The sequence below is a fragment of the Papaver somniferum genome, chromosome 7 (assembly GCF_003573695.1).
Source record: "Papaver somniferum cultivar HN1 chromosome 7, ASM357369v1, whole genome shotgun sequence".
NCBI classification, from domain to species: domain Eukaryota; kingdom Viridiplantae; phylum Streptophyta; class Magnoliopsida; order Ranunculales; family Papaveraceae; genus Papaver; species Papaver somniferum.
The window spans coordinates 227855167-227877017 of record NC_039364.1 but is presented as its reverse complement, the minus strand read 5'-3'; the positions used below and the strand labels follow the sequence as shown (position 1 = coordinate 227877017).

The following is a 21851-nucleotide window of genomic DNA, read 5'->3' as shown; positions in this document are numbered from 1 at the left end:
TCGGAGAGTTACTTCTCTAAATTCTATAAAGAAATCTCAAGTGATATACATCAAATGCAGTGGGAATAGACTTAAAGTTTCTTGATAACTAGTCGGAGAGTTACTTCTCTAAACATACCAAATTGAGAGCATTAACCAAAAAGAAAGATTAAAATAACTAAAAAGAAACAAATGAGCTTGTCAGTTTGAAATGCAAAGATCATTTTAAGAGTCTACCAAGAGGGCGGTGGAAGTACTGTTGGCATTGGCTTTAGAGCAAATGGCAGGATCATCACACCCGCATCATGAACACGTCTGTTATCCAAGCGGAGTTCTTCAAAGCTTCTGGTTTTGATATTAAGCCTCCAGACCCAGTGCTTCCAACCGAGCAAAATAACATTACGGTCTACTGGACTGAAACCTAAAACTCTGATTGGCGCAGCTTCTTCACCTATCCGAGAAAGCAGTTCTGCTAAGACATTGTCCAGTGAAATATTCCTGTGCAATATTTTCCACTTGACCTCATTGAGCACCCAAATACTTACAGTCATTCCCCTTCCACTTGCTGTCCATTTAATTTTAGCGTAACAGACCCGGCCTTCTGACTCCCCAATGCGACTATCAAAGATACCAAATTCATTAACATCAAGCACCCTATCCGGCAAATCAATCAAACTACATCGACGTCCACCACTTCCATTTTTCTGATTAAGATCACAAACTAACATTCCACCCCCTTCAGCCCAAAACAAAACACCATTAAGGGTAACAATTTTATTAGACCATCCCCACACAACATTTTTATCACACGAAACTTGAAAGCTTTCCCATACACCGAGAGTAGAACAGAACATATCAACGATGAATTTCTTCGAAGGCGTTTCGAATTCTCGGATACGTACAACCTTAAAACAACTTGGGAATGATGATGAATGCTCACAAAATATAGCACTGACACCAAATCCTTCAATATATGGAGGAAGTGAAACCCATTCCTGAGTTAGTGGATTACAAACATGATACAAGCCATCCGTCTTCTTCCTCCTAGGACACAAAATAACTGAACAAAGTACCAAGCCATTACTAGAACCTAAAACAAGCAACTCAGCCCCAGATGGTTTCTGATTCATAAGAAACTTAAGAGAGAACAGATGGTCATTTCTAGACATGAACCCTGAATGTGATTCTGGATATGCCATCTTAGCTATCAAACGGTTTTTATCAGCATGTTCATCAGTAACGCGGCGGTCATTAGTTGAATAATATTGTATCCATGGAAGAGATTTGCTGTTAATTTTGAACCATTTGGTAATGAATTCAGGGTGTGAGAGGTTAGATAACCATACCTTTGATAGACATTTAAACTTGTAGGTTGAATTCAGAGGAAGATGACTAAAGATCTCGAGCAGCATATCATCTGTTAAGGGAGTTGAAGAAACCATCGCCGACAGCTCAGATCGACAAACCCTAGAAATAAAAAAAAAAACCCAAACTTCTTTTTCGTGACTGATGAGTAGGGATGTTCATGGTCGGTTTTTGGTTCGGTTTCTAACCAAACTAAAACCGAAACCAATATTATTGGTTTCTAAAAATCTAAACCAAACCAATCCATTAACCATTGATTCGGTTTCCAAATGATTCCAGTTGGTTTCGGTTTGTCCCAGTGGTTTTTGATTAACCAATAATTATGTCAAACAAAAAAAAAAAATACACAAATTTACAGATAAAAAAATCGTAACTGCCGATAGTATTGGTTTACACAAATATACAGACAAAAAAAAATCAAGAATAGTTAAAGCTTACTCTAATTCTAGAGATCAAATGAAGATATATAATATATATCAAATGAAGATATATAATATATTTTAATTTAGATATTGACAAATAAAAAAAGAAGGAAGACGGGAAGAAAAAAGTCGAGTAGCAGCAGCTATAGTTGGGGGTGGAGAAGGGAGGCGGCTGAGAGAAGGAGAAAAAGAAAGAGGGAGAGTATCATAATGAAATATTAGATTTAGGGTTTCTATTTATCATCTAAATTAATGGGTAGAATCTAATACTTTTAAATCGACGGTAGAAATTAAGTTTAAAAATTAATCGGTTCCCCAATGGTTTTTGGTTCGGTTTTCAGGTCAAACCAAAACCAAACCAGTAATGTCGATTTTTCAACATTTTTTACCAAACCAATCCAAATCTAAATGGTTTGGTTCGGTTTCTTGCTTATTGGTCTGGTTCGGTCGGTTTCCAACGGTTAACCGACACCATGTTCAGCCTTACTGATGAGGGTTTATAATAAGAGGTTGCTAGGAGTGTGCGAGTTTTACGAGTTTTTACTTTATATCGGTCGGTAGGCAACTCTGCGACACCCAGTAATTTTACCTTCTTTTTTATAACTCCGCCAGTTATAACCCTAAAAGAGTCACTATCCATCCATAAAAAATCCGCCAAAACAAAATCAACACAAAAACCCAAAAAAACAAAATTTTGATGAAACCAATTTTGAAATTTGGGGTTTTTGTATCAAGTTTTTAAAATTTTGGTGGTTTTTGTATAATTTAGGTTATGATAGAGTTTTAATGAATCCCAACATTTGAGTGGGGTTTTTGTACCACAAGTTTGGTCACCTTGGGTTTTTATGACTAGTTTTGTTTTTATAAAATAAAATGTTTACAATAACCATCAACAACCTAAAAACTCAATACCATCCCTCACTCCAGAATAAAAGTAGCACTGGTGAAACTTATCCGCTCTCCTATTGGTTGGTGAGCGTAACCTCGCACTCTCATTAGCTAATTGAGAAACCATTCGTATTCGTCGGATGAAATTTCGTTAGATATGATGCGTTGATCTGACAAGGTGCGGTGTAGATTGGGTGGATTATTGGGACACACGCACGGACGGCCCTCGTTATATAGAAAAATTGCTATATTAATTTCATGTATTTATTGTGAAAATCCAGAAAATAAAGAAACTACTATATTAATTTTGGACATTTATGATTAAAATTAAAAAAATCAACTCAACATATTTGGGTTGGAGCGCAGCTTGTTGCTCGGCTGCCAACCAAAAACTCTGTAATTTGATCGTATAAGAAAATTGTGTGATTTATAGAATAAAATAAAATAATTTATATTTTTTGAATATTTTTTAATTTCATATAGTTATTATAGAAAATCCAAAAAATATAAAAAAATACTATATTAATTCCTACATTTATAAAAATAAAAAAAAAATCAATTCAACGTATTTATGGATAAATTAATGAGATTTATATTTTTAAAATCTTTTGTAAGGAAAAAAAATATATATAGAAATGACAAAAAGATTACTATATTAATCTTTATTAATCTTTTATAATTTCACGTAGTTATTATGAATCTTTTCGTTAGATATGGTGCGTTGATCTGACAATGTGCGGTGTAGATTGGGTGGATTGTTGGGACACACGCGACGGACGACCCTCATTATTTAGAAAAATTGCTATATTAATTTCGTGTATTTATTGTGAAAATCCAGAAAATAAAGAAAGCCTACTATATTATTTTCGGACATTTATGATTAAAATTAAAAAAATCAACTCAACATATTCACAGGCTAGATATTGCTAATAATAAAGGGGTTGGTGCCCAGCTTGTTGCTAGGATGCCAAACTAAGTTTTATTTTTATTGTTTAATCGTTTATTTTTTTATAAATAAACTTAGCTAGATAATAAAATTGTATTGGAATTTTATAGAATAAAATGATATAATTTATATCTTTTGAATCTTTTATAATATCATATAGTTATTACGGAAAATCCAGAAAATAATAAAAAATACTATATTAATTCTTCCATTTATGAATAAAAAAAAAATCAATTCAACGTATTTGTGGATAAATTAATGAGATTTAAAATTTTAAAATCTTTTGTAAGGAAAAAAAGAAAAAAATATATATAGAAATGACAAAAAGATTATTATATTAATCTTTTATAATTTCATGTAGTTATTATGAAAAAATCCAGAAAATAATAAAAAATACTATATTAATGTCGTACATTTATGACTGAAATAAAAAAATCAACTCAACATATTTATGGAATAAAATAATAAGTTTTAAATTTGTAAAATCTTTTGTAAGGAAAAAAAATTCTGGAAATGGTAAAGAAAACTACTATATTAATTTTGCAGAAAGTAGTTTCTTTTGCATTCCCGGTTCTAGAATTAAGAACATTTTCAAAATGATAAAGGACATGAAAATCTTTGATAATATTAAAAAAAAAACAGATTTAGAGTTATTTTAGTTTATTTGGTATGAAAATCCTGACAGCGGATTTACTAACCAGAATAAACTCGGTTGGAGTTAAATAAATATTTTCATGACCATTTAATGCAATTAAATTCCATAATACTTCTCATTGTTTTCTTTGGAGACAAGTCTCAAGGGTCTATATAAAGGACATCTGTGGAGAATCAATGTTGTTCTTTTTAGGATTCCTGCAGTTGTGATTGAAAGACTTAATTCTGTGACAAACCATTGTGACAAAATCAGTTGACGAATGCGAAAAAACAAGTGATGTATATATTCGAGAGATTTTGATAGATAATGAAAGGTATATTTGGTTGTTTTTCGTCAGTTTTTAGTTTGGTATTCTGTTGACTATTCTAAATGATTTTTTGTTTGTGCTAGGGGAACTACAATGAAAGTAACCCACTAGGTGATTTGGTGCATGTAATAAAGGATGAAATGCTGGAGAGATGTGAGAATGTACCTGTGGTGATGATTATCACTGGAACATATGTAAAAGATCATTTGGAGTAATATGTTTGATCACATAATACTTTTGTGCATAAAAGTTGGTTTTGTTCGGCTACGAATGTTGATGTAATATCACATTATAGGTGCAATTAAAATCTATACTACGCCTGCATTAAGGGAATCTGTGGATCTCGATGTTCAACAAGTTCATGATTTAAGAACAAAGTAAGACTAATCAACAATTTTTTCTTTCCCTTATGGGAAAATGGTTTTGCGGATTTATGATGTATCTCTTTCTTTCTTTTTTTCTTTCTTTACGTATCTCTTTTAATAAATTAGAAAAAACATATAGAGTTTATTTGTAAATTGTTGAGGAGTCCTGCAATGAGTTTAGAATATACACTCATTTTTTCTTTACAAGTCTGTTTATATAGACGTATAGAGTTTAATTATAAGTTGTTGAAAAGTTCCACAATGAATCTGTTTTGAATAGATGCCAATCTCTTTCTTTATTTGTGAGTTTAGGAAAACAGTAGGATAAAGAAGTTGTTCACGGATAAACTGTGCTTCAATGTTGTTTTTTTATCTAGAAGCATGTATCTAGAGTTCATTTATAGAATGTTGAGGATAATGCAGCAAATTTAACGAACAAAATATATAGATTGGTTAGCTTACGATGTATAATGTTCTTTTTCAGGCTTTCTGGGGAGCCTTTGGAGGTCGGCAGGGTTGATTTGAACGAGGACAATTCATATGAGAACATGGTGACTCTTTCTGATTTGACTGAGATGTTGCAGAATGAAAGTAACAAACTATGTACACACAACTAAACTTTTTTTTTTGTATTTCCAGTCCAAGGATATTTAGATTGTTGGTTTCAGCTATAATATGGATCTACCTTTGGATCAATTGAGCAATTGGCAAGACCGTTTAAGAACCTAATCCCCATTGTCTTTTTGTGATCTAGGATAAGATCTGCTACTGAGAGGCAACCGTTGTTGGATTGGCACATGGTTGGGATTTCTTTTTTCGTGTGAATTTGATCTAAATACAGGTTTTTATGATATAATTTGTTTTATGATATAATCAATTACTTCATCGGATACTTTGCTGATAATCCTTTTTAATGAGTAACAATCTTTATTGAAAATTATTTTTGTAGGTATCTACTTCAGCTAAAAAGTTGGTCTAACATTTACTATCATAGGGCATAATGCTGAAAAAATACTTAAGTACACTGCCAAGGAACACGTTGAATACGAAGTATACTGTGAAAAGGTACATAGAAGTTCCCTTGCAGGTTTGTTTTCATATTTGATGAAGCTGCACTCATTAACTTACACACTACCTTATACAGATGAATGAAACGAGAAAAGTTGTGAGAGTATTTGATAGGATCATGAACGAGACCTTTGTGTTTAAAGTATGCATCTCAAATCACAGTATAAAAAACCGATCCGACAATTTCAAAGTACTGAAGGTCTTTAAGAAAGTATCTGATGAACTAGAGTTAGGGACTTATCCAGATAAGGGAGGAAAGAGAGATGATGCCAAAGAACTTGAGTGGCTGGCTCCACGCACCCCCAGAAACCGAAACTTGCCAAATATGATCAGCGCATCTAAGTAGAAGTGCAGATTCGAACATTTACTTTTTTAGAGTTAGTAACATGGAAGATTATTTGGTTATTCCCGAATTGTATCTAGAAAAAAAGATTACTTGGTTATCTAGGTGTATTTGTCTTTTTGGGTCTATTACTTTAGATGATTCGATATCTGTTGCATTTCTTCAACATTGATTCTGGTTTTTGCAACTATCCATATAATGCTATTGGAAGGGCATTTTATAGTTTTGGCTACGATTTTGATTCATTGGTTAGAATGAAATCTTTTGAAAAACTAAAATCTTCTGAGTTTGAATTAGCGTGAGCAATCCGATTTCACCAATGATTATGGTTGGCCTATTAAATTTCTATGAAACCAACGTTTGAGTTGCATTAATATCCAGCCTCAAGAAGATTATGAATCTCCATAAGTGTTTTTTGATGCCATATCATTGTCAAATGGATGTGGTGAATGCGATGTAGGAAAAATTCCGCCTTTTAATCGATAAGAGAGTTCTCTATATTTTTTCAAGACAAAATAATTTCCATAATATATAATAAAATTAGCCATTTACATCGTTAAAAATCCAGCAACCAAATTATTTAAGTAATCAATACGATTTAGATTCCCTTTGCAATAAAGGTACTCCAATCCAACAACCAATTTGAAGGTACTCCAAGAGTATTGAAAATGGAGTCTTAGTGGGATGTTAGTTCATTTCTTTGATCACAAATTTTTTGACGGGAAGTACTCCATCTATTTTTTACTATAGCGTGTGTTCTTTTAGTGTGTCTAATATCAGATACTGATGCAACTATATATTGAGTGCGATTTTTCATTTAACTAAAAAGCGTTAGTGCATGGGGTTGGTGCCTATTGAGTAGTTAAGTTCACCGTTTGATTCTTAACAGATGTATATGTTTTCCGAAGAAAGATATAACAATGCATTTCCTTGATTATATCAATTTCGACGGGAAGCACTTTATGTTCTTTGCATTATTTAGGGTTGACAGTGTTAGATCATATCTCGGTCAACCTCGCATGCGTTTCTATCTCAAGCATGTTTGTCAATGTTAGTGATCAAAACTATGAGTCTTGATTTCTAGCCTACATAGCTAAGTCTCGGACTAGGATAGGAAAAGTGTAGTTAAGCTCAAGGACTTCATGGAGATTCATCATACAACGAAGAAGATCTATACAAGGAACCATGGAACTTCATCAACAAAAAGGCATGTGGAGACTTGAACTTATCTATCACTCAAAAGTCTATCTATTATATCTCCTACTTCTTATGAGACAAAAATCGTATGCTATATAGACTAGATCATACACACTTGACATTTCGATCTGAGCATTCATTACTTATATTTTATCTTGAAATCGTGTGTTGGTAAAGCGTTTCGCTTTGATCAAGTTTATCTTCACTGTGACGAAATTCATGAAAGTTTCAATCACTTTGAGAATTGCTCTGACATGAATCGGTCTGTGAATAACTTCTACATAGCGTCCTATGATAATGTCTCAATGATTGAAATGAGAGTTTAGATTACATAACCATGTATTCCTTGAAACGAAGTTTTCGAACTTTGTTGATCAAGAGAAATCGGGAGGATTGTGGAATTGGCTTGCCAAGTCCGCGAACCCAGTCCGCAGACTCAGTCCGCGAACTGTCGGAAGTTCTCGACCGAGAATTTCTGCTGGATTTTCCAAAACTCGTTTGTGTGCTTAGTCCGCGAACTGGCGGAAGTTCTCGAACCGAGAATTTCTGCTGAGTTTGGAAAACTCAACCGATTAATTTAAGTCCGCGAACTTGTTTATGAACTTAAGAGGTTATGATCTAAAGATGTGCTCTGAACAAGAAACATTAAATTACTAAGGAATGCTTTATGCAAACCGTGGCTGTAATGTTCATGAGATGATTCAATCGAATCATCTTTGTTTCAATTGTGTTTTGTGTAGTTACATAAGATCTCATAGAAATTTAACAACTCTATAACTAGTTCATTTGAGTCAATTGAACTAGTTATGGTGAAGAAGAACAAGGTTAATATGAAATGCTCATATGGTTGACCTATTGGGTTACTATGTTGAACCAACATGAACGTACACGTTTGGGCATGATTTTCACGAACCCAGTAAACGTTTACCCAAGTGTGTGTGACAAGCTAAGTTTTCGATCTAACGGTTGAGAAATATTAGCTTGAATCTAAATCAGGTTTTCATCTAACGGTGAATAAGGATTGCTTTGTACCTAAGGCAAAACCCTGATTTGAAGGCTATATAAAGGAGACATCTAGCATTGAGCAAACCTAATCCCCACACGTCTGTGTGCTACTAGTGAGCTCGCTAGAGTTGATCTCCATTAACCTTTGGTTTTTTCTCTAGAATCAGGTTAACGACTTAAAGACTTCATTGGGATTGTGAAGCCAGACCGATACTCCTTTATCGTAGTTGTGTGATCTGATCTTGCATCTTCTATCGTATGAGTACAATCGATTGATTGGCTTGAGATCGTGAGAGTTCTTAGATAGGAAAGATAAAGAAGTCACAAACATCTTCGTCTCACTGTTTGTGATTCCTCTACAATCCGCTTGTGTAGTCAAGAAGGATTGTAGAGAGGTGATTGATTAATCTAGGCTGTTCTTCGGGAATATAAGACCGGATTATCAATTGGTTCATGTTCACCTTGATTTTATATCTTAAGACGGAACAAAACCTAGGGTTTATCTGTGGAAGACAGATTTATCCTTTGATAGACTTTTCTGTGTGAGACAGATCTGTTTATTATCAAGTCTGTGATTTTGGGTTACAACAACTCTTGGTTGTGGGTGAGATCAGTTAAGGGAATCAAGTGTGCAATATCCTGCTGGGATCAGAGGCGCAGGAGTACAACTGTACCTTGTATCAGTGGGAGATTGATAGGGGTTCAACCATAGTCCAGTCCGAAGTTAGCTTGGAGTAGGCTAGTGTCTGTAGCGGCTTAATACAATGTGTGTTCAATCTGGACTAGGTCCCGGTGTTTTTCTGCAATTCCAGTTTCCTCGTTAACAAAATTTCTGGTGTCTGTGTTATTTCTTTTCCGCATTATATTTTATATAATTGAAATAATACAGGTTGTGTGTTCGTGATCATCAATTGGAAATCCAACCTTTGGTTGTTGATTGATATTGATTGATCCTTGGAGATTGGCCTTTGGTACCGTCCAAGTATTCCTTGTATTTGATAAAGATTCGCTATTGTTTTAGCTTGAGTAAAAATCAAATCAAGAGAGAGGTATTAACTCCTTGAGATACTTTTATCTAGATTGAGGCTGACTGTCTAGTTGATTATCTAGCAAAGTATTTCGGAGTTAGTCCATACAGATTGCTAAGCGAAATATTGGGTGGTGTTTTTAGACCCCGCTTTTTCAATTGGTATCAGAGCAGGCAAACACATTTAAGACCTTACAAGTCTGTGTTTGTAGCGATCTGACTCTATGGACGGTAGTGCTATCTCAATAAATGCACCACCAGATCCAGGGATTTCAGAATTCTCTTCCATGACTGATTTAATAAAATCTGTAGAAGAAATTCTATCTAAACCTCCACCAGGTTTAAAATCCCTTGAAGTGTTTTCAGGGCTTGAAAAGAAGCTTTAGAGCTTATCTCTTGATGTTGAGTTATACCTCCAGAAAGAGCAAGAATCTCTTGACAGGCTAAATCAAGTTATGATGAATAATATTCATGTTGAGGTTGATATTGATTTACTAATCAGTGAGAGCAATGCTCCTCCTCCGCGTAATCCAATTAGTTATGATAAACTAAACGAATTACAAGAGGAGTTTAAATCTCAGTCATCTGAGTGTATCACCTCAAAGCATGAATTGATTCGTTGCTCAATTCCTGATACTTCCTATCAAGATAGTAGTATTGACTTCTTTTATGAAGAATTTAGGAAGTCTCTTTTTATCAAAAGAGTTCCCCTTAGCAGTACTAAAAACTATCTACAGAAACTGTTTTTTATAAGTTGGAAAACAAGAAATCAGAAATACAAATCTTTTTGGTTCTCTTGAAGTTCTTTGATAGACTTATAAAAACAGTTTCTTGGGTGTTTCTCAACACTACAAGATTTAAGAGTTGTTGGAAAGAAACTATTTCTTGGTGCCATGGTGAGCAAGACATTGTTCACCTCAACACAACTTGTTTGTGTTGAAAGTGCATCCTCACCAAGAAATGCCCTGCTATGTATACGATAAGGGAAGCACAACAACTGGGGCGCACAGATTATATTCCGTAAGGCTATGCAACTCAATTGGACTTTTCTAAAAAGGTATGTATATAAACTTGAGAAATTTTTATGTTCTTATTACTTGTTTGAGTACTTATAATGATCCATGTACCTTGATTATCGTTCATTTCTACCTAACTTGATATGTGTTTAAGGTTCTTAAATGTTTAGGATTGAAAACATGAGTTTGGGATGTTTGGACTTCATGGTACACATACCAAGTATGCATAACATCATTTAAAACCAAAATCCAGGGGTTTAAGTTTGCAGACCCAGTCTGCAAACTGGAAAATTCGTTTGCAAACCCGTGTGCATACTTTCCTGTAGACGTCGATATTCGGTAAACTTGTTCTGGCCGTAACTTCTTCGTCCGAACTCGTATTGACCTCATTATTTTTGAATTCTATTTCTATTAGAATTCTCTTCAAAATGGATATGAGAAACCTTGAATTTGGATGAGTTAAGATTGGTATTTGTCCTATCTCTTGTTTTTGAGTGTTTTGCTCCATTTCCTCACTTGTTCCACTTCTCTTGGAATTGGGCACTTGGATTATTGGAGTACTACTCTTCTAAGATAATTTGTAGCTTTTACAAGAATGTTGTTGGTGAATCACAAAGAAGGGAGTTCAAGAATGGGCAGTAGTACGCATTACTATGGAATTCTTGAATGTTCATAATCATTTCATGTGAACTATGGTGCATGGTCGTTAATGAATTTGTATGATCTTATTTATTAATAAAATCTTTTTATACGCCTTTGGTAGATATTCTTGGTATAAATCCGGGTGAAAAAGATTGATTCTACCCCCTGAGGACAAATCATCTTATATGTGCTTTACGAGTTTGTCTTGATGCCTAGGAAACTTCTTATGAGAATTTATTCTTATTTTTGAGAAAGATTACTAGAGTTTGGAATAACCTTTATTGTTATTTCACATTGCTATGTCCAACGGTTTCATCTTCATGTTTTTAGGTTTATTGGTTTTAAATTCTAAAAATATTTGGAGGATGATATTATTGCAGTATTAATCTGTTTTGAAGTATTGCAATATTATTATGGGATATGTATTGTTTGCGTCCGTGAAATTGAAGGTCCCATATTGTGTCAAAAGTAAAGTCGTTCATGAGTTGGTATTCGTATTGATGAAAGGACGAATGGACTTTTGACAATTACAAAAGTTATGCCTATGCAGTCATGTATTTGATGGAAATATAGGATAAAATCTTTTGTTTGACAAGGATAAAGTCTATTATGTCGTTATGATGGAAAATAGAATAGATCCTTGTATGTTATCCACTGTATTGATCTTCATTGATCCATTTTATTATGTTCTACAGTGAAGGATCCATTGCGTGTCTTATGTTGAGCACGATACAACTAGGTCGATTTTTCTTATTGGCTTGTTGGTTGTTCCATAAGATGCTATATGTTGAGCATTAGGAACTAAATTAATCAACTAGTTTGGTTATTTAGTTTGTACTCCATAAGTTTTCTTTCTTATGTTGAGTACATGTACGGTTAAGGTTGTCATTTTCTATGATGAACTTAGTCGGGGTTCCATAAGTTCTCTTATGTTGAGCCCAAAATAATTGAATTGATTACTTCGGTGATTAGTTTGGTTATTGGTATTCCAATTGGATTAAATTATAGGTTCTCTTGTAATTAGTCTAGTTGAGTTTTCATATATTCCACAAATTCTTGTGTTGAGTATATGAACGGCTATACTGATCATATTCTATCGGTTAATATAGTCGCATATTCCGTAAGGTTTTCCTTATGTTGAGTATGTGAACGATTAAGTTAGTTATCTCCGTATGATTACCTTAGTCGTAGCTCCGTAAGTTTACTTATGTTGAGCACCTTCAATTAAATTGATCACTTTTGTGGTTTGATTTAGTTGCGTATTCCAATTAAATTAATCATGGGTTTACTTGTGGTTAATTCGGTTGAGTTTTGGATATAGAAAATCATTCTCATGGTTTTTGGTATCCAATAAAAAATCCTTCTTTTCTTTCGAAATTAAGGTCGCTCTTGTTGTTCTCTCGGGAATGACATCGAATGGGGGAGAGTTCTTTTGAACTTGTGCTTAATGGTAATATCTTGCGGGGAGTGCGGCTGTGGAATTTTATAGGGGTTATCTTGTATCTTAAAACTCTTTGATGAATGCATTTAGCTTCGGCTTTATGATTGCATCTAAATTAAGTTGGTATGTATTTTTTCTTTTGGTCATGAAATGTCTCTTGTGGAAATTTCATTATGATCCCGTTCTTATACCTTTGCCAATTTTATTGACAAAAAGGGGGAGAAATATTGTAGTACATATGGTTTTCGGATCATTGTGTAAGGGGGAGTGGTTTCCATGATCGAGAAGGAGTATTGACTAAGGGGGAGTGATACATATCACCATAGTATTATTGTTAAGTCATGATACAAGTGGACTTTGATGTTACATAATAGTACCATGACATTGTATAATAATGATCGAGAATATTGATTTCTCTCATTGTTATAGATACGGATCTTCAACAACGGTGATGCTAAACTTACAACCTTTGGGATCATTGGAGTACTTGGAAGGACGAAGATTTCAGGGAACGTTGAAGATTAGACTATGGAATAGGAGACACTAAAATTTATCTTTTTTTTATTCCATATGTGTTAATAGTTTTGTCACTAAAATTGACAAAGGGGGAGATTGTTAGAGCATAGCTCGGTCAACCTCACATGCGTTGATATGTCAAGCATGTTTTTCAATGTTAGTGATCAAAACTATGAGTCTTGATTTCTATCCTATATAGATAAGTCTCGGACTAGGATAGGAAAAGTATAGCTAAGCTCAAGGACTTTCATGGCGATTCATCATAAAACGACGAAGATCTATACAAGGAACCGTGGAACTTCATCAACAAAAAGGTATGTGGAGACTTGAACTTATTTATCACTCAAAAGTCTATCTATTCTATCTCCTACTTCTTATGAGACAAAAGTCGTATGCTATATAGACTAGATCATACACACTTGACATTTCAAGCTGAGCATTCATTTCTTATATTTTATCTTGAAATCGTGTGTTGGTAAAGCGTTTCGCTTTGATCAAGTTTATCTTCACCTAGTGACGAAAGTCATGAAAGTTTCAATCACTTTGAGAATTTCTCTGACGTGAATCGGTCTATGAATAACGGCTCCATAGCGTCCTCTGAGAATGTCTCAATGATTGAAATGAGAGTTTAGATTACATAACCATTTATTCTTTGAATCGAAGTTTTCGAACTTTGTTGATCATGAGAAATCGGGAGGATTGTGGAATTGGCTTGCCAAGTCCGCGAACCCAGTCCGCAGACTCAGTCCGCGAACTGTCGGAAGTTCTCGACCGAAAATTCTGCTGGATTTTCCAAAACTCATTTGTGTGCTTAGTCCGCGAACTCAGTCCGCGAACCCAGTACGCGAACTGGCGGAAGTTCTCGAACCGAGAATTTCTGCTGAGTTTGGAAAACTCTGAAGTCCGCGAACTTGTTTGTGAACTTAAGAGGTTATGATATAAAGATGTGCTCTGAACAAGAAATATTAAATTACTAAGGAATGCTTTATGCAAACCGTGGCTGTAATGTTCATGAGCCGATTCAATCGAATCATCTTTGTTTCAATTGTGTCTTGTGTAGTTACATAAGATCTCATAGCTATTGAACAACTCTCTAACTAGTTCATTTGAGTCAATTGAACTAGTTATGGTGAAGAAGAACAAGGTTAATATGAAATGCTCATATGGTTGACCTTTTGGGTTACTATGTTGAACTAACATGAACGTACACGTTTGGGCATGGTTTTCACAAACCCAGTAAACGTTTACCCAAGTGTGTGTGACAAGCTAAGTTTTCGATCTAACGTTTGAGAAATATTAGCTTGAATCTAAATCAGGTTTTCATCTAACGATGAATAAGGATTTCTTTATACCTAAGGAAAAACCCTGATTTAAAGGATACATAAAGGAGACATCTAGCATTGAGCAAACCTAATCCCCACACGTCTATGTGCTACTAGTGCGCTCGCTAGAGTCGATCTCCATTAACCTTTGATTTTCTTCTCTAAAATCAGGTTAACGACTTAAAGACTTCATTGGGATTGTGAAGCCAGACCAATACTACTATATCGTAGTTGTGTGATCTGATCTTGTATCTTCTATCGTACGAGTACAATCGATTGATTGGCTTGAGATAGTGAGAGTTCTCCGATAGGAAAGATAAAGAAGTCACAAACATCTTCGTCTCACTATTTGTGATTCCTCGACAATCCGCTTGTGTAGTCAGGAAGGATTGTAGAGAGGTGATTGATTAATCTAGGCTGTTCTTCGAGAATATAAGATCGGATTATCAATTGGTTCTTGTTCACCTTGATTTTATATCTTAAGACGGAATAAAACCTAGGGTTTATCTGTGGGAGACAGATTTATCCTTTGATAGACTTTTCTGTGGGAGACAGATCTGTTTATTATCAAGTCTGTGATTTTGGGTTACAACAACTCTTGGTTGTGGGTGAGATCAGCTAAGGGAATCAAGTGCGAAGTATCTTGCTGGGATCAGAGGCGTAGGAGTACAACTGTACCTTGTATCAGTGAGAGATTGATAGGGGTTCAACTATAGTCCAATCCAAAGTTAGCTTGGAGTTGGCTAGTGTCTGTAGCGGCTTAATACAATGTGTATTCAATCTGGACTAGGTCCCGAGGTTTTTCTGCATTTGCGGTTTCCTCGTTAATAAAATTTCTGGTGTTTGTGTTATTTCTTTTCCACATTATATTTTATATAATTGAAATAATACAGGTTGTGCGTTTGTGATTATCAATTGGAAATCCAACATTTGGTTGTTGATTGATATTGATTGATCCTTGGTCATTGGTCTTTGGTACCGTCCAAGTATTCCTTGTATTTGATAAATATTCGCTCTTGTTTTAGCTTGAGTAAAAATCAAATCAAGAGAGAGATATTAACTCCTTGAGATACTTTTATCTAGATTGAGTCTGACTGTCTAGTTGATTCTCTAGCAAAGTATTTCGGAGTTAGTCCATACCAATTACTAAGAGAAATATTGGGTGGTGTTGTTAGACCCCCCGCTTTTTCAGACAGTCTATTTTATCTTAATATCGTCTTTTTATAGTATGTCTAATATCAGATATCAATACAACTATATAATGAGTGTGATTTTTCATTTAACTATAGGGACTTGGAGTCTGGAAGAGGACTTGAGTTGGCCGCTTGATTCCTAGCGCACGTATATGATTCTTAAAAAATATAAATCGGCAAATTTCCTTGATTACATTACCTTCAATAGGAAGCACTTCATATGCTTTGCAATATTTAGGGTTGAAAATCAATTGTACGTTACTATGAATACAATCCTGACCAGCTAGAGTCGTATATAGGAAAACAAAAAAAAATGTTAGAAACCAATACACTTTAGATTCCCTTTGCCAATAAAAGTACTCCGATTATAATTAGTAGCCAATCTTTACGGTTAGCGCAACAATCACGGGTATTCAAACAAGGTCACATTGGGATATTAGTGCATATCCTTTATTACAACTTCTTTGACATGAAGCACCACTATTTTGAATCTGAAAGATATTTTTATGTTATATCGTGTGTTGTTTTACTGACTCTAATTAATATAAGATATTGATATAACTTTATCATAAGTGTGATTTTTCATTTAACTATACAGAATTGGAGCCTAAAAGAGAACTTGAGTTGGCCACTTAATTCCTAACACAAGTTATGATTCTTAAGAAAAATATATCAGTGCATTTCATTGATTACTTCTTTGACGGGAAGCACTTCGTATGCCTTCCAGTGTTTAGGGTTGGCAATCCATTTTATATTAATTTTGTGTTATTTTGGTGTATCTGATCTCGGATATCAATACAACATGTGTCATTTTCATTCAACTACAAGCAGTTGAAGCTTGGGAAAGAAGCTGAGTTGGCCGCTTGATTTTTAACGCGAGTATATGACTTCTAAAGAAAAATATATATGTGCATTTCCATGATTACATTTTCTTTGACGGAAAACACTTCATATGCTTTGCATTATTTAGAGTTGGCAATCTATTTTACATTAATATCATGATTCTTTTTAGTATCCTAATATCAGATATCGATACCTATATAATGAGTGTGATTTTTCATTTCGCTATAAGAAATTGCAGTTGATTTTGTCCCTTAATTCATAACATAAATAAGAGATATTCGAAGAAAGATATATCAATGATTTTCCTTGATTACGTCTTCTTTGACGGGAAACACTTCATATATCGTGCACTACTTAGAGTTGGTAATCTGTTTTATATTAATATCGTGTTTTTTTAGTTTCTCCAATATCAGATCTTGATACAACTGTATAATGGTGTGGAAATGGGGAGCACACAAAACACTTGCAAGTATACAAGGCCAAGTTTTATAGTATAGGGATGAGTAGGGGTTTGTCCACAGGGAGTGGGAGCATACAAGAAGTCTTCCTAGCTAAAGTTTACAGTGAGCTAAGGGCAGTAACTATGGTGACAGTGACAATGATCTAGAGTGGTAGTGAAACAAAGGCAGCAGCCTAAGGCAAGGGTATTGAGCAACAGTGACAGAAAAGGAGAAAGATGCAGAATTGTGTGAAGTTACTAAGGCAATTGAATCCACCTTGTGCCCTGATCAAGCAATGCAATCTAGGTTGAGTTGGAAATCCTATGCATACATCTAGAATGAGATGAAAATCAGCTTGCTCACTGATATGCCCCTAGCATTGACTGTCTTTTGACAGCACAATCAATCACAGGCATGCCAGAGCACTGAGTACTTCTCATTGCTCAAGAAAACATGCATTAAGAAAACTATCCTAACCATGCATCATCTAACAGTGCACTAGGCTTCATCAGAGCCTTAGTTGCAGTGAATTAGCTCATGCTAGACATGAGTATAACAACATCATTCATCAAACAAACTAAATTAAGATGCAACATGCATACAGGTTACACACAATCAACTGTTGCTAAAATAGAAATTGGAAAATGAAAATTGATTCAAAATATTGTTCACTGGCTAGCCCAGAGATGTTTTCTACAACACCCATAACATCAATTTATAGTTTGTTACAACACCCTAAATTTCTACAAACCCTAAATTGAAAATCCCCAAATTTGCAAACCCTAATTTTTAAATTCCAAATTAAACTCACTGATTTCTGAATTTGTCTCCCCTGTGCTCGACCCATGCTTTTTCTGACCTTCCTGCTCCTCTCTCATGCTTCAATTTCTGTCTCTAACCTCACCTATTTCATCAACTTCTAAACTAGGGTTGTCGGGTTGAGAAGTTGATGTAATAGATGGCTAGAGAAGAAGGGGACGTTATGGTGGTATCTGCTACGGTCGGGGAAGAAGTGATGGTGGTGGAGAAGGCGAGGTAGCGACAGTTTGCAGAGACAGTGCATGGAGGTGGTGGTGGTTCTACAACTGATTTTGGGATAAGGGGAAGAAGCTCGACTGTTTTGGGAGAAAGGAAGTGTTTGTTTGGGTATAGGGTATCGGGTTCTACGGTGTGAAGCGGGGATAGCGCGGTTTGATGATCTGCGACAAGGAGCGATGGATGGGAAGATGGTAGGTGGATCCAACGGCGATACTGAGGTAACCGTGGAGCGACCGTCGGATGAAGGGATATAGCAAAACGGACGACCCAAGATGGAGATGGGCGTTGCGATGTAAAGCGGGGGCTTCGGAGTTTGATGTGCGATGATGGAGCGACTGTAGGATGCTGAGATGCTTCGATCTGACGGCTGAAATCCGAGACGGGCTTGGATAGTGGAAATGTGTTTGAGTAAGGGTTTTGGGCCTTGGGTATGCCAAGCCCATATCTTCTTTAAGGACAATTCTTCTTCTTCAAGCCCACTTCTAGCCTTTTGGTCTTGTGCACACCATTCTTCGCGGCTTCCTTGTGTAATTCCTCCCGGCTTTTCACTACTTTTCTGCTCTTTTCCGCTCTGCTATTCATCCAAACTTTATTTATTACCTAAAAATGCAAAATTAAGTAAGAAAAATATTTATTCTTGAAAACAATGAAAATACAGAATATGGGATAAAATGTAGAATTAATGCACAAAAGATGAGTTAAATGCCAAGAAAAATATATAGAAATATGCACTTTTTAGCACTCATCAAATACCCCCAAACCTGAATTTTACTTGTCCTCAAGTAAAACAAAACTAAGGAAATCCTACCTATACCACTGTCGCTGGTCTCTCGAATGCATTTAGCGTATGCACTAAGCCTTTTAAACCACTAAGTGTCCCTAGTGGACGAGTTAAGTCTCGTGAAGGTTTGCTTAGAACGTACCTACAAAGTTCTAGGTCAAAATATAAGCTTAGATTCCATCAAATGTGACATGTGCAAGTCAGTTTAAGCTCACAGAAAAATGGAGATGTCAATCTAGCTATCAAAGGCACAATCCTAGCACTGATAACAAATAAAGACATGTGATAAGAGTGTAAAGTGTATCTACACATGTGTAAAGAAAGATCGGATGTTATGACTACTAATCACCAAGAGATAGTTTCTCAGGCTAAGAACCAAGGTCGAAATCTATCTAGCTGTCCGGACTTTACGAGAATTGTGAATGAGTTGGAGGTATTTCACAATTACTCGCGTTGTACATCAATGGCATACACCCTCCTTGCTTATTACAATGAAACAACAAAATGACTCTTTACATGACTCTTATTTACATTGACTACTCTCTTTTATTTTTGGAACAAGAGAGGATGGAATTGATAAATACTTGATTTTTTTGTATTTTTCTGATTTTTTTTTTTTTTTTTTTGAATAAGGAAACACTTTTGATACAAATACAAAAGAAAACAAAAGATTACATGACACTTTGCAAGAGGTAGCCCTTTTTGATGCACCCAGTTAAATTCGATGGTTGTCTTTCTTAATGTAACCTCCACCTTCTATCCCAACCAACCAAAGAACAAGCTAGTCAAGTTTCGTTCAGTATTCTAAAGTGATTGGCAATCGTAACTTCCTATCAAACACCTTGAAGATCGAGGCCATACATGTATTGGTAGATCGTGCGCGTGCAAATTTCTTATCACTATGTGAATTGTGCTAGAATCAGGGTGCCTAAATATCTAGACTAAGACTCCTAATAATTACATATTTGCACAAGAGTCAACATTTCAAGGTAAATGAGCTCCATTTTTATGATTTTTCATTTTTTAATTTTTTATTTTGATTTTTCAATTTTTTTTTTTTTTCAAAAAGAAGAAGGAGTTCATTTTCAATTATGGCAAATTATCATGGTATCTACTCTATACCCCCAAACCTAAACTAAACATTGTCCTCAATGTTTCAAAGTATGGAAAGAATTATAAAACAATATATGAAGAGGAACATGCTGAGTAGAGTAAAAGGAGAGAGAATACCCGATGTACGGCGAAAGCTCGATTAAAACTCCGTTATTCAAGGCAAAATCCATCATATTAGGAGTCACAATGGATGAGCATAAAATATATACAAAGGAAATTTAACTACACATTATCTACAAGAAAATTTGGTTTTTAATGGGATTGGACTTTTGGAAGAAAAAAATTTGGTTGTCGGGAGACATTGTGGTTTTGATGGGAAAAAGAAAAAATTTTGGTTTTTAGGGAAACATTTGGAAAACTTTTGGTTATTTAGGGAAAGAGTGGACCAGTTTAGTCCACATAGACCGGGTCCTCCAGGTTGGTTGTTTCAATGTCGGGGGGAAATGATTCAAGGAATGGCTTCATCTCTGCCCATTTACTTTGAAAATGTTCTTGTTGAGACATCTTCTAGATCCACAGCTCCATGAGAAAAACTGTGCGTACTAGGTACGGACCCTTCCATCTGGAACGCAGTTTTCCCGAAAAAGATGTAATCGGGAGTCATACAGCAAGACTTTCTGACCAGGAGTGAAGGATTTGCGCAGAATACGCTTATCATGAAACATCTTCATCTTCTGCTTATATAACTTGGCACTATCATAAGCCTCATTTCTCAATTCTTCCAACTCGTTGAGTTGAAGTTTCCTTTGAATTCCAGCTTCGTCCAGAGAGAAGTTCAGCTCTTTGATTGCCCAGTAGGCACGATGTTCTAATTCCACAGGTAGATGGCACGGCTTTCCATACACTAGACGATAGGGGGACATGCCAATTGGTGTCTTATAAGCTGTTCTATAGGCCCACAAAGCATCATTCAATCTAATGACCAATCTTTCCTAGACGGGTTCCGTCTTCTCCAGAATGTGCTTAATTTCCCTATTAGAAACTTCTACTTGTCCACTAGTCTGAGGGTGGTACGGAGTAGCAACCTTGTGAGTTATGCCATACTTGCGTACTAAAGACTCAAAGTACTTGTTACGAAAATGTGAACCGCCGTCACTGATGATAGCTCTAGGGGTACCAAAACGTGCAAATATGTTTTCCTTTAGAAATGAAAGTACCACCTTGTGGTCATTTGTTCTGGTTGCTATGGCTTCTACCCACTTAGAAACGTAATCAACTGCGACTAGGATGTACAATCTACCGTCAGAAATAGGGAATGGACCCATGAAGTCGATCCCCCAAACATCAAAAATCTCCACAATCAAAATGGGGTTCAATGGCATCATGTTTCTCCTCGAAATGCTTCCTAGCTTTTGACAGCGTTCACAAGCAACACAATAATCATGGCAATCCTTGAACAATGATGGCCAATAGAATCCACACTGCAAGATCTTTGCAGCGGTTTTCTTGGCACTGAAATGGCCTCCACATGCTTGGTCATGACAGAAAGATATCACATCTTTCTGTCGGTGTTGGGGACACATCTCCTAATGATTTGGTCCGGCAGTACTTAAACAAATATGGGTCATCCCAAAGGAAATGTTTAACTTCAGCCAAAACTTATAGCGGTCTTGTCTCGACCAATGTGAGGGCATCCTACCTGCAGCAAGGTAGTTAACGATGTCGGCAAACCAAGGAAGGTTGACACAGACATCAATTGCTCATCAGGAATGATTCTCTGATAGCATGGACTCATCAATAGACTCAAGTTAATCTAGACAAATGATCAGCAACCACATTCTCACAACCTTTCTTATCACGGATTTCGAGATCGAATTCCTGTAATAAGAGTATCCATCGAATAAGGCGAGCTTTAGCATCCTTCTTGGAAAGAAGATACTTCAAAGCCGCATGGTCAGTGTATATGATGATCTTAGATCCTATGAGATAAGATCTAAAC

General features: G+C 35.6%; 1 protein-coding gene across 1 annotated transcript; it reads right to left on the bottom strand.

The window, feature by feature from the left end:
- Positions 1 to 212: 212 nt before the first annotated feature.
- LOC113296064 (putative F-box protein At3g23950) lies at positions 213 to 1421 on the bottom strand. Its single transcript, XM_026544402.1, has one exon. The coding sequence runs from the start codon at positions 1419 to 1421 to the stop codon at positions 213 to 215; it is 1209 nt and encodes a 402-aa protein (XP_026400187.1).
- Positions 1422 to 21851: the final 20430 nt, after the last annotated feature.